The 12,771-nt window shown below is 42.0% G+C and overlaps 1 protein-coding gene across 2 annotated transcripts; it reads right to left on the bottom strand.

The window, feature by feature from the left end:
* Window positions 1–1,322: 1,322 nt before the first annotated feature.
* LOC144513432 (ELAV-like protein 1) lies at window positions 1,323–11,438 on the bottom strand. 2 transcript variants are annotated; one of them, XM_078244503.1, is made up of 8 exons: window positions 11,286–11,438; window positions 8,689–8,738; window positions 8,286–8,345; window positions 7,897–8,116; window positions 3,796–3,899; window positions 3,173–3,326; window positions 2,802–3,027; window positions 1,323–2,246 (listed from the first exon to the last, which is right to left on the bottom strand). In XM_078244503.1, exons 2-8 carry the CDS (start codon window positions 8,722–8,724, stop codon window positions 1,928–1,930), a joined length of 1,119 nt encoding a protein of 372 aa, XP_078100629.1. In that variant the 5' UTR covers window positions 8,725–8,738; window positions 11,286–11,438; the 3' UTR covers window positions 1,323–1,927. The 2 variants fall into 2 exon arrangements, with proteins under 2 accessions (XP_078100629.1, XP_078100630.1); XM_078244504.1 differs by having other exon boundaries at window positions 7,948–8,116.
* Window positions 11,439–12,771: the final 1,333 nt, after the last annotated feature.

The raw sequence follows: 12,771 nt of genomic DNA, 5'->3' as shown, positions 1-12,771 counted from the left end.
TTTCTTTTTTTTATAAAAAATACAAATATATCCTACAAATACCTGTATGGAGCTGTACAATCAACTTGGTATTTTGTTTTCGCAGCTCACAACAGTAGCTACAGTTCTTCTCAGTTGCTTTGGCGCATTTCTCAGATCAGAGATGACAATAATGTGTAACTTTGTCACATAGGGAATAGTGCTCCCTTTCATGTGCATTGTTCATTAGACTATACTTCCAGAGTGAACTGTTAAATATGGACAACAACACAAAGCAGTTTCACTATCTTGGTATAAACAATGGCGTAAAGACTTGTCAGTTTGATTCATAAATACTTGCTTTGGACACAAACAAAAGATTTCCAGCAAGATACACGATTTTTCAGGTCAGTCACTCTGCGGTGCAGTTTACACCGATTGTTTTAAGAAATGCACTCACTGTTGTGCAAATGCAATTATGATTTGACAAATGCACCAAAGTAAAAAATGTAACATAGGATTGTATTTCAGCGGAGACATACATGTTGATTTCACATAGCTAAAACAAACCTGAATGATTTAAATTAAGAGGCTACAATAATCTCCACAGCTGGCATGCCTATTATGGTGAAATATGCTTCCACAGCATAGTTCTGCGTCCGAGGTCTCTGTACGACCTCGACCTCGTGTCGTAGCCTGTACAGCTCTGGGAGATCGCTGACGGCCAAAATCAGCCTCTCGTCCATGTTCCGTTTGTGGATCCACGTGTATTGTGTTTTTTTCAGACACTTGAATGCACGTCACAGCGCACCGCGGCCACTCTTGCGTGTGCTGCGGTCAAAGTTGAACCATGTTGAACTTTGACCGCGCAAGAGCGGCCAGCCACAAAATGCCGCTCGCGCTGCGCTTTGCTCAGCGGCAGACCAGTTCTTGCGCACGCAAGCCATTGACAATAATGGGTTTCATAGCGCAGCGCTGCCGTTTGCGCGTACAATGTGAACGGCCCCTGACACTGTTAGAGGGAGGAGACAGAGCTACTCGAGGTTTCTTGAAGAAAACCTGCTCCCGATCAGGTTAGGTTCACAGACTCAGTTACCATAGTAACTGATTGAGGTTAAGTTCCCTCTCTTTCTGAAACGGAAAACCCAGAGTTCCCCTCATCTCAGGTTAACTAACTTTTCTGAAACGGACACCAGGAGAGTAAATTAGACTTCTAAACATAATGTTTATAAGAACAACCAGACTGCTTCAGGAGAGTAAATTAGACATATCTTTAAGGGGGAAAAGTTTAATGTTCATTGTAAATATTTCCCAGTAAACTTTAACAGACGTCAGAAAAACATGCAGTAAAAAAACATCACAGAAAGGTTTTACATGAGCAGATTTATTATTGAATGAACAGTCCAACATCACAATGGAGCTGCAACTCAAAAACAGATTACAAATGAAAAACAGAACCCCTACATATGAATGGTTCAGTCCACCAGGTGGTTTCACCTGGAAGACTTTTAGTAAAAGCAGGAAATAAAATCTGTTTCTGCAGAAACTCCGACACTTATTTAGAAATATTAAAAAGAAAGTTTAGAACAAACTGAGTTGAGATGATTGTTGGACATAGTTAGATAAACTGTAATCATATATTTAATATTCTGTTGAACGTGATGAAGTATTTCTATACATTAAAACAAGAAAATAACTATTAGTTCCTCTCCTTTCCTCTGAACTCAGACTAAATGGTACAAAACCTCTCTCTCACAGGCCGCCATCTTGGATCAACATTCACAATATTCAGAAGAACGGTCATACAGCCCAACAGAAACAGGGCATGCTGGGAGAAAATATTAATGGATTATATTGACAAAACTGCTGAAAACTGACAAACCCCCCCTTCTTACCCCCCCCCCCCCTCTCTCTCTCTCTCTCTCTCTTACCCCACCCCCCCTCTCTAACCCTCTCCCTCCTTCCCTCTCTACTTGTGTCCCTTGCTGGTTTTGAAGGACACCTGCAGGACTTTGTCCCCCAGCCGGTACCCGTTGAGGCTGTGGATGGCCATGGCGGCCTCTTCGTAGTTCGTCATGGTAACGAAGCCGAAACCTTTGCACTTGTTGGTGTTGAAGTCTCGGATGACCTTGACGTTGACCACGGCTCCGAAGGGGCCAAACATCTGCCAGAGGATGGCCTCGTCTGCGTCCTGGCCCAGGTTATAGATGAAGATGCACCAACCGGCCGACGCGCTGCCTGAGACCCCGCCCCCTCCACCCATGTGGTCCACGCTCATTGGAGAAAACCTGAACACAGGAAGTACAGGACAGGAAGTGGGTTAAACATCAACATTAGCAGTTCAGGGTCTCATTGTTTTCTTTAGCACTAGCTAGGTTAAAGTTAGCCCTAGCCATCAACGTTAGCAGTTCAGGGTCTCATTGCTGTCTTTACAACTAGCTAGGTCAGCCATTACAGACAGAAGATGGACAGGACTGACTTAGTGAGACACAAATAACACAAGTGCTTATAACTGTTTTAACTATTATAACTGTGTGTTCTAACTGTTATAACTGTGTTATAACTGTATGTTATAACTGTTGATGCACGGAGCAGCCCTGTTGGAGTTTTAGCTCGGGGTGGTTGCCTGAGTTCTGACCTCGGAAGATCCGAGAACAAATGTAACACACTTTTAGATGTGAAAGACTTCAGGGATTCCCTGTGACCTGTTCAAAGTTCCCGTCTACGGAGCCCGTTTGGGGGTTAGGGTTAGTCAAAGACCTTAACCTTTTCGTTTCAGCTGACGCATCAGTTCATTAGTAACAACAACAGAGACCATACTCTGTTATATCATCCCCTCTCACCTGAACCTCTGCGCCTGGTGGTGGACAGGGCCTCCGAAGCGCCGTGATTGGCCGTGGTACATCTGTGACATCATCTGGGAGTTCCGGGCCTGATTGGGGTTGGCGGCAAACTTGACTGTGATTGGCTCAGAGCACCCGGGGGGCGTGTGCCCGTTCAGGTGTTTGACGGCATCTTCGGCCTCAGACCTCTTGTCGAAGCGGATGAAGGCCACGCCCCTGGACAGACCTGTCGGCCAATCAGAGCACAGGTGAGTAGGGAGGTAACGCTGCATGGGGTTGGGGTTGAAGGGGGTGTATCAGGGCTGTGATTGGTCAGTTACCTTAGGCCTGGTATCATGTAAGGTGTATCAGGGCTGTGATTGGTCAGTTACCTGAGGCCTGGTCCACCAGCACTCTGGAGTTGATGATGTGTCCGAAGCGAGTGAACATGTCCTCCAGGTCGGGCTGACTCAGCGTCCGCGGCAGCCCGCTGATGTACAGGTTAGCATCTTTAATCGTGTCCGAACTCGGCCGCGCAAAGGAAACCTGCCGACAGGAAACAGGAAGTGGATCAGTCTCTCAGCTTCACACGCACAACTCAGACAGGAAGAATCAACACTCAACAAAATAAAACAGTTACAGCCAGTCTTTAAAGAAAATCATTTTAAATATTTAAATAGTCAATGTCTTTTAAAAAAACAAAAAAACAAAAAAAAACATATCCAGATTTCTCCCAAATAAAATGTAAACAAAAACACAAAAATAAAAGCATCCAAAAAGGCTCAGATCATTTGGCACTTCAAAATAAAAGCATATATTTATGAAAAGAAAAGCTGGGCACTTAGTGTCAGTGAACTGAAGAAAGTCACAGATTCAGAGTGAACACGTGTGTGTTCATAACGATGTATAACGATGTATAACATGACATCAGAGAAATACCTTGGTGGTCAGACCGTCTGCTGGCACATAAACATCTATCAGACAGGAAAGGCAGAGAGCAGCTGATGCACATTACCTTGATAGTTTTAGACTGTAGCCTCAGGCCATTGAGGGTACTGATAGCCCTCTCTGCATCACTAGGGTTAACAAAGTTAACAAAGCCGTAACCTAAACTGTGGCCTAGAGAAACACAAAGGAAAACAACAAAATAAAAGAAGAAAACTGTGTGTTACAGCCGCCACACATAAACAAAACTCTCCAGAACATCACATCATTATCCTTCATTATTCTGAACAAACCCAGAGAACGCACCACCACCACTTTGGTTTCTGGAAACACTGAACGTGAAGTCAGGGTGAGACTTCCCATCGCAACCACAGACGGGAAAATAACGAAGTTCAGGGTCTGAACAGTGAAGCTAACGCAGAAGCTCCTTAAAAAAGGTCCCATGGCATGAAAATGTCCCTTTGAGTTTTTTTTTTTAACATTAATATGAGTTCCCCCAGCCTGCCTCTGGCCCCCCAGTGGCTAGAAATGGTGATAGGTGTAAACCGAGCCCTGGGTATCCTGCTCTGCCTTTGAGAAAATGGAAGCTCAGATGGGCCAATCAGGAATCTTCCCTTTATGACGTCATAAGGAGCAAGGTTACCTCCCCTTTCTCTGCTTTGCTCGCCCAGAGAATTTGGACCACCCATGAGAAAGAAAGCGACATCATGGCTTTCAAACGAGCAAAGTGGCAGTTGGTCAAGGCCCCCCCCAATAGCATTTCAAGCTACAGACACAGAAATGGCACATCCTAAGGAAAGGCGCTGACACACCAAGCTGATAATTGTCCGTCTGATAGTCTGGCGAGGTCGGTGACTCGAGTCTGGTCGGTGTGTTCGGTGCCGTCGGCCTTCATTTTGGCTAATTGGACATGTATAATCGGCGGGGCGGGCACTGCCGGCAGTCAGACTCAATGAGCCATCTGATTGGTAGAGAGCTAAATAGGAAACGGGGAGCAGGATGAGCGTGACTAGAGTCTCTCAACATCTGACATTAATCTGATAAACTGACCTTTGTTGATCTGAAATGAAGACAGATTCAGCAGCTGCACGGCCTGTTTCTCTCTTCAAATGTTTTCAGAAACACGTTTCACTGAACTATGTTAGTCCAATATGAGATCGTGTTCTGAACGAGACGCCATGATGGTCGGGGAGCAGCCAGACCCACGTGACGCGTCCAATCAGATGCCGGTTTTCATTTTTGGGCGACAATCCAGATTATCCCCACTTGCTGTTATGGAGACGTATTACGTATCGTCTCTTCGGTGTTCTGAGGAACTTTTTGGACCAACTCGGGGAGACTGATCAGTCCCACTGGCTTTACTGCTGACGGTTGGCATCTGCAGCTTTAAGCTCATTGAGGGACTGGCTCTAGTGGCTTAATTCTGCACCAAGACTGAATTTAGGGAAACACTACAAACAGGAGAGCTCACTCTGAGGAAACATTCAGAGCAGAAAGTGTAGTCGGCAGTTTTCTTGATTTGTTCAGAACAACAAGTTCAAACATCGTTATTAAAGATTTACAGACATTTCAAAAAACCTGGAAAATAAAATAAAACATCAGTTCAAACATGTGGACATCATCAGATTCAGTTCAAAACTTAAAACCAAACTTCATCTGGGGCCGGGCGATACGGGGAAGACTTTGACTTTCATAGTTTATAAAATACACCTGTCTTCATCTGCTGGTAAACAGATGATTCTTAAACAGCTGATCAATTATTAGGGTCAACTTCATTGGTTATGTAATATAAGGGTTGTGTGTGTGTGTGTAACGTTATGTGTGTTTGTGTGTAACGCATGCATGTATATATATTAGGGCTGTCAATCGATTAAAAAATGTAATCTAATTAATTCCATACTGATTAAGTATCAAAATTAATCGCATACATCAAAATTAATCGCATACATAATTAACGGTGCCTGAACCGATACTTTTTAAGAAAGTAAAAAAAAGAAAAGAAAGAAGGGTACTAAACAACAGTTGGTGACATTAAAGAACGGCTTGTTTATTGCTAAGGCCATATGGTCATCATTAAATGATTTAATAATAATGTATAACAATAACAATGACTTATTTCACTAGTAAACTGCTGTTAAACCACCAGATGGGAAAAGGACATTTACAATAACTTCAAATGCACCACGAGGCTGTAGTTTACCAGTTTCATTGAACGCACCGTCTGTGTTGTTTCTCCGACGGCAGCTGCAGATTGTTACATCCCGGTGTTGAATCCTCTACAGTAAAACACAGTCACACTTTACACCGTTTAGCGTTAGCTGTCAGCATTTAACCCTGTTTAATCAGCTACTAGCTAGTGGTAGGCTAACGTTAGCTGCTGTCGAGTATAGTGTTAACTAGCTAGCGGTAGGCTAACGTTAGCTGCTGTTGAGTATAGTGTTAACTAGCTAGTGGTAGGCTAACGTTAGCTGCTGTCGAGTATAGTGTTAACTAGCGTCATGTGCAGCGGTGTTTGTGTTTCAGAGCATCAGAGAGAAGAGCAGACATATCAGTGGAGCCAGATTTCAGTAGCCAGGGTTGGCAGGAAGAAGATTTTTACAAGTAAATGTTCCAGTTAATGATCCAGGCAGAACATTCTCGTCTCCTCCTTCATTTTACAGTCCAATGGTGCTAGAACGGCTCCGGGTCAAACCTCAATATGGAATGTTATTTTTTTTTATTTTAAACGCGTTATTTTGACAGCCCATATATATATATATTTGTGTGTAACATGTACAGGTATGTATGTGTATATAAATAAAGATAAATAATCTCCGTATGGCCTGTCCAGATGTTAATACCTGAGGTCAGTAAACCTGACGTGAAAATAAATAAAATGTTACAACAGTGCAGAAAAGAAAAGTATTCAGATAAAGTTCAGACAAAAACACAGAGTTGTCTTTTAAAAAATACCAGAGATTAAAAAAACATTTCAATATAAAAACAAAAATCATCTGTGGATAAAAACATTTAAAAAGACAAAAGTTGAGAAATAAAAACAGCTGCTGGGAGAAAAGACACAGGAAATACTACACACAGTTCAACTACTGGAAGTATAACTGCTAACACCAAGTAGTACTGGGAACAACAGCTGTCAACATTACCAAAATAACATCTGAATACATGATAAAAAGGGAGGTTTGAACATCTGTGTTAGGAACGTCCACGAGAGAACAAACTGGTCTAACTGTGAAGGTTGATTTAAAAGATCTGCCGAAACATTACAAATAAACTGATGAAGATTAATCTCAACACCGTAGTCATCTCCAGTTACACTATGTTAGGGTCTGGGTTAGCGTCAACACGCCCAGAGACCCAAGGAATCGCCTCAATCAGCCTGTGTGTGGCTCTGTCTCTGTGTGTGTGTCTCTCCGTTAGCGCCAGCCGCACGATAGAAACATCGTCAACACGCCCAGCGCCCGAATGAATCAGCTCAATCAGATGTCACACAGACAGGAAATGGAGCTTTTAGATGACTTTCTGTCTGTGTAACGTCTGATTGAGCCGAGTCACTGAGCGTTTAGCGAGCAGCGAAGAGAAAGTGTGACGCAGACAGACGAGGTTGTGCTGCTTTTTTCACATTACAATATTCACTTTCATATTCAAATGTCTTTTAACGTTCATCTGAATTCAGACTATTGGTTGACAGCCAGACTCTGAAGTCAGTAGTACTTCCAGTATCACAACTTCTGGTGATACTATACATCTGGAGTACTAACTAGCCTGTTAGCATTAGCACTGAACAGAGAAATACTATAATACTACTGCGTCTGTCTCTGTGCAGTTGTACTATAATAATACTGCTTGCTCCTAGGAAATAGTGGCGTCTCTGTATATGATAGAGTGTGGTCTAGACCTACTCTTTCTGTAAAGTGTCCTGAGATAACTCCTGTTAGGATCTGACACTAATGAATACTGCGTTTGTTCCCTGTTCAGTAGTACTGCAGTATCTTCTGAGTGTCCGTTAACACCGTCGTTCTTTAGTGGAACTATTTCCCTTCTTTATATATCTCTCTCTCTCTGTTCTGACTGGAGGAACTCCAGTATTCGGATCAGTTTAATGTTCCCAGCTGGGTGTATATTCCTGCTACCTTCAGGGACAAATAAATCTGTAGTACGCTCCGTGTCTTACCGCAGTCGTACTCTGATGTCTGGTGCTCTGCAGAACTTCGGGAGGAGTTACCTGCCACTTTGTCCCGGATCAGTTTGGCTGACTCCACGTCTCCCACGCTGCTGAAAAGACTGCGCAGCTCGTCCTGACTCATGCTCTGGGGCAGGTAGTTCACAATCAGGTTGGTCCGCGCATCTTCATCTTCCATCATCTGCTCGCTGTAGCCGTTATCATACAGCTCCTAAAACACACATTATTAAATTATCACACAATATTACATTACATCATCACACACATTATTACATCATCACACACACACACATTATTACATCATCATCATCACACAGTCTAGAAGTTGATTGGTAGTAAAAAGAGACAGAAAGGACGAAGACAAATGAAATAATAAATACCTTTCCAGCGGCTCCTTTACAATCTCTGACATCACTCTGAGACGTCTGAACCTCACACACCTGAAAAACACACACACGTTACACACAATATGGTACACACTCACACCTGCAGGAGGGGGGGTATGTACAGGTACAGAGAGTTAGGCTGAAATGTCGTACTGCCTCCAGTTCTCCACACACTCCAACATGTGTCTTCTCCTTTATATCTAAGAGATGTTAACGTGTCTATATATCTAAGAGATGTTAACATGTGTCTATATCTAAGAGACGTTAACATCTCTTAGATATATAGACACATTAACGTGTCTATATATCTAAGAGACGTTAACATGTGTCTTTATATCTAAGATGTTAACATGTGTCTTTATATCTAAGAGATGTTAGAAATTATGGTCTGGCTCACTTTCAGGTAGCGGATGTGTCCTCGTCTCAGAGCCATGGCAACGGTATCGTCTGGGGGGGGAGAAGAGATGTTAGCAACGTATAGGTGACAGCAGAAGAGAATCGTCGTTATCGTACAATAGAATCAGATCAGTGTGTGTATATATGTATCTATATATCTGTGTGTGTGTATATATGTATCTATATATCTGTGTGTGTGTATATATGTATCTATATATCTGTGTGTGTGTATATATGTATCTATATATCTGTGTGTGTGTGTGAATGCTGGGCGGTATACCGGTTCACACTGAATACCGGTGTATATTTCGGTATGATATTAATTTTGAATATACCGCCACACACACGTTCGGAACGCTGCGCGATACTGTTTCAGACGGACCTTTTTCAATGTTGGCTTCTAAAACGGGCATGGCCAGGCCCCCAGGCGCAGCGTAAACAGCAGTGCTCTGGTGTTACGGTACGGTGAAGATGGATAGGATCGACATTCAAAGTTCTCGTAGAACATGATGACACAGAACAACTTGGGCCAAAAAGAGGAGCCGTGTCTGTTTGGAGGTTTTCTGGTTTTAAAACATTGTGTTAACTGTAGACTACTCATCGCGCTAACGTTACTCGGCCGTGCTAACGCTAAGACCTGTCACCTCAAGCATGCAGCGGAGCAACATAATGAAGTCAATAAGAATCCTCCTACGGTCCCACTACAGACCGTGGAGAAAGACAGGTTCAGAGCAACGATTAAAACACTGGATTTAACATGTCTTGTCTCGCTGAAATACTTCCACCAACCCACTACCGTTATTCAAACAGCTCCGCCCACTGCTCTACAACAACCTAACGTTACCTGTGGTCAAGGTATGTTCAAACAACTATCTTACAACTAGACTTGGGTACCGAAACCCAGTTCCACTATTCGGACCAGATTAGAACGCAAATTTCATTCCTCATTTCGGTTCCGACTGAAATACTTTCCCTCCGTCGCTCCGGCCAGCGGCAGACTCTTTTTTTCTGTCTCCCTTTTCTGCCGAGTGGCGCCCATGCCCGCTCGCACTTGTGTGAAGCGCGTGTCCGCGCTATTCTCGGACATGCACTCTATCACAGCTGATAGACAGCTTTTCGTACACGCTCCCTAACCCCGAAACGGACGTATAAGTATCACACTCTCTCTGTAGTCTACTGTTAGCTAGCTATCGTAAATGTAGGCTACTTTTAAAATGCCATATCTTCCCTCTGGGCTCACCAAAACAGACGTAGAAGCATATTAACCATTCACTGACCGGGATCGCTAGTAAACATATTACACCTGCTCTGCTAGTCTATCGTTCAGGACCAGACCCTGTAGCCTGGTGGTGGGGGAGTCGGGACAGCCTCCCCAAATTGTCTGCCCTTTCTAACTTCTCCCTGTGTGTCCAGGCCTCTGGGACTCCATCTGAGAGGTTCTCCTGTGCAGGACATCCCATAAGTCAGGAGAGGTGTCTATCTCGCCAGAGAAGCTAATATGGTCATTTTTCTGCAAAAGAACTGCTAAAGGTTGAAGCCGTTTGGCATAGCAACTCAACATTTATTTTGTTGTTACTTGTTAATAGTGTAACTGTTATTTCTTATATTATTGTAGTTATGTGTTAGGTGACTTAGGTTTACTTGTTATATATTTAAGTACTTTAAAACGTTAATATAGTTACATTTAAATTTTCAATAAAAAAAAAATGTCCATAAAAGAGCCTTTTTATGTCATTTTTCCAGAATCAGGTTAGGAATCAGAATCGTAAAAATTCAAACGGTAGCCGACTCTACTTACAACTAGTTAGTTCTGAAAAGGAACATGTTAAAGTTGTTGGTATGTGTATTTAAGGGTATTTTACTACTTTGTATTTTGCCCAATAAAACTAGTTTTAGACTGTAACTGATGGATTCTCCTTCATATAACCTTATTATATAATGCTGTGGAGCCAACCATTTAATAATCAAAGCTTCTAGTAAACATGATGACATTCAATGTTTTGGTGCTATTCTATGAACTCTTGACAGTAGAATAAGCCATTATAATCCTATATAAAGACCCAGTCAAGCAACAGAGAGAAAATACCGTGATATACCCTTAAACTGACAGAATCTTCAAAAATACAGGGATACACATTTTTGGTCATAGCGCCCAGCACTAGTGTGTGTATGTGTCTATATATCTGTGTGTGTGTCTGTCTATGTATCTGTGTCTGTCTGTCCTCTCTAGACATTTCCCGCGGATCGGACACTGAGACCAGGACTGATCCGGAACAAAGCCGGGTCCTGCGGCCTGCCGACCCATGTGAACCAGTAAGCGCTGGTTTGAGTTCAAAACGAAGAAAAATGTGACGATACAAAGCTAACTACCAGCTAAATATAGAGCTAACTACCAGCTAAATATAGAGCTAACTACCAGCTAAATATAGAGCTAACTACCAGCTAAATATAGCCACATGTTAGCAGCGCGACTAATGGCGCTAACAGCGGGAGCTAACCTTGCTAACATACATCGTGTGTGAAACTAACAGCGGGAGCTAACGCTGCTAACAGACCAACAGCGGGAGCTAACGGTGCTAACAAACATCGTGTTCTTACCTGTAACTGTGATGATCAGTCGGATGTTCTGATGTAAAGATATCGGGGACTTTGTGCCGATAATAAGCCAACAAACCTCCGTTGATAGCGGGAGATTAACTGCTGCGTGTTAGCTGCTCTCCGCTCCACACAAAGAAAACAAACTCACGGCCCGCTGAGGGAAGTATCGCGAGACCACATCTTCTTCTTCTTCTTCTTAAAATTCCGGTAGACTAGATGCCTTTACGGCACATTGCTGCCTCCCACAGGGCGGATTATTGCTATGGAAATACGATGCTAAAAGGGAATCTCCATTTACTTAATCCGGTTATCTTTAATGGTCCCAGACTGGTTCTCTACAGGATTCAACAGGTTTTATAATTATATTATTGTCACCACAGCAGACAGTCTCTCTTTCTTTACTCTATTACTACAGTCTGATTATATCATCGCTACTACTACAGTCTGACTATATCATCTCTATTACTACAGTCTGACTATATCATCTCTATTACTACAGTCTGATTATATCATCTCTACTACAGTCTGACTATATCATCTCTATTACTACAGTCTGATTATATCATCTCTACTACAGTCTGACTATATCATCTCTACTACTACAGTCTGATTATATCATCTCTACTACTACAGTCTGATTATATCATCTCTATTACTACAGTCTGATTATATCATCTCTACTACTACAGTCTGATTATATCATCTCTACTACTACAGTCTGACTATATCATCTCTATTACTACAGTCTGATTATATCATCTCTATTACTACAGTCTGATTATATCATCTCTACTACTACAGTCTGATTATATCATCTCTACTACTACAGTCTGATTATATCATCTCTACTACTACAGTCTGATTATATCATCTCTACTACAGTCTGATTATATCATCTCTACTACTACAGTCTGACTATATCATCTCTACTACTACAGTCTGATTATATCATCTCCTCTACTACAGTCTGATTATATCATCTCCTCTACTACTACAGTCTGATTATATCATCTCTACTACTACAGTCTGATTATATCATCTCTACTACTACAGTCTGATTATATCATCTCTACTACTACAGTCTGATTATATCATCTCTATTACTACAGTCTGACTATATCATCTCTATTACTACAGTCTGATTATATCATCTCTACTACTACAGTCTGATTATATCATCTCTATTACTACAGTCTGATTATATCATCTCTATTACTACAGTCTGATTATATCATCTCTACTACAGTCTGATTATATCATCTCTACTACAGTCTGACTATATCATCTCTACTACTACAGTCTGACTATATCATCTATACTACTACAGTCTGATTATATCATCTTTATTACTACAGTCTGACTATATCATCTCTACTACTACAGTCTGATTATATCATCTCTACTACTACAGTCTGATTATATCATCTCTACTACTACAGTCTGATTATATCATCTCTACTACTACAGTCTGATTATATCATCTCTA

The sequence above is a fragment of the Sander vitreus genome, unplaced genomic scaffold, assembly GCF_031162955.1.
Source record: "Sander vitreus isolate 19-12246 unplaced genomic scaffold, sanVit1 ctg249_0, whole genome shotgun sequence".
Taxonomy (NCBI): Eukaryota; Metazoa; Chordata; class Actinopteri; order Perciformes; family Percidae; genus Sander; species Sander vitreus.
The sequence above is the reverse complement of the archived record's forward strand: the minus strand, read 5'-3'. Positions and strand labels throughout refer to the sequence as shown.

What these genes read in the sequence shown, in the direction of transcription:
- LOC144513432 (XM_078244503.1), bottom strand. Translation starts at nt 8,724, where the DNA reads ATGGCTCTGAGACGAGGACACATCCGCTACCTGAAA. An exon ending in GTAAAGGAGCCGCTGGAAAG is followed by an intron (nt 8,117 to 8,285) that starts GTATTTATTATT and finishes TGTGTGTTTTAG; the next exon opens with GAGCTGTATGATAACGGCTA. An exon ending in TACAGTCTAAAACTATCAAG is followed by an intron (nt 3,327 to 3,795) that starts GTAATGTGCATC and finishes TCCTGTCGGCAG; the next exon opens with GTTTCCTTTGCGCGGCCGAG.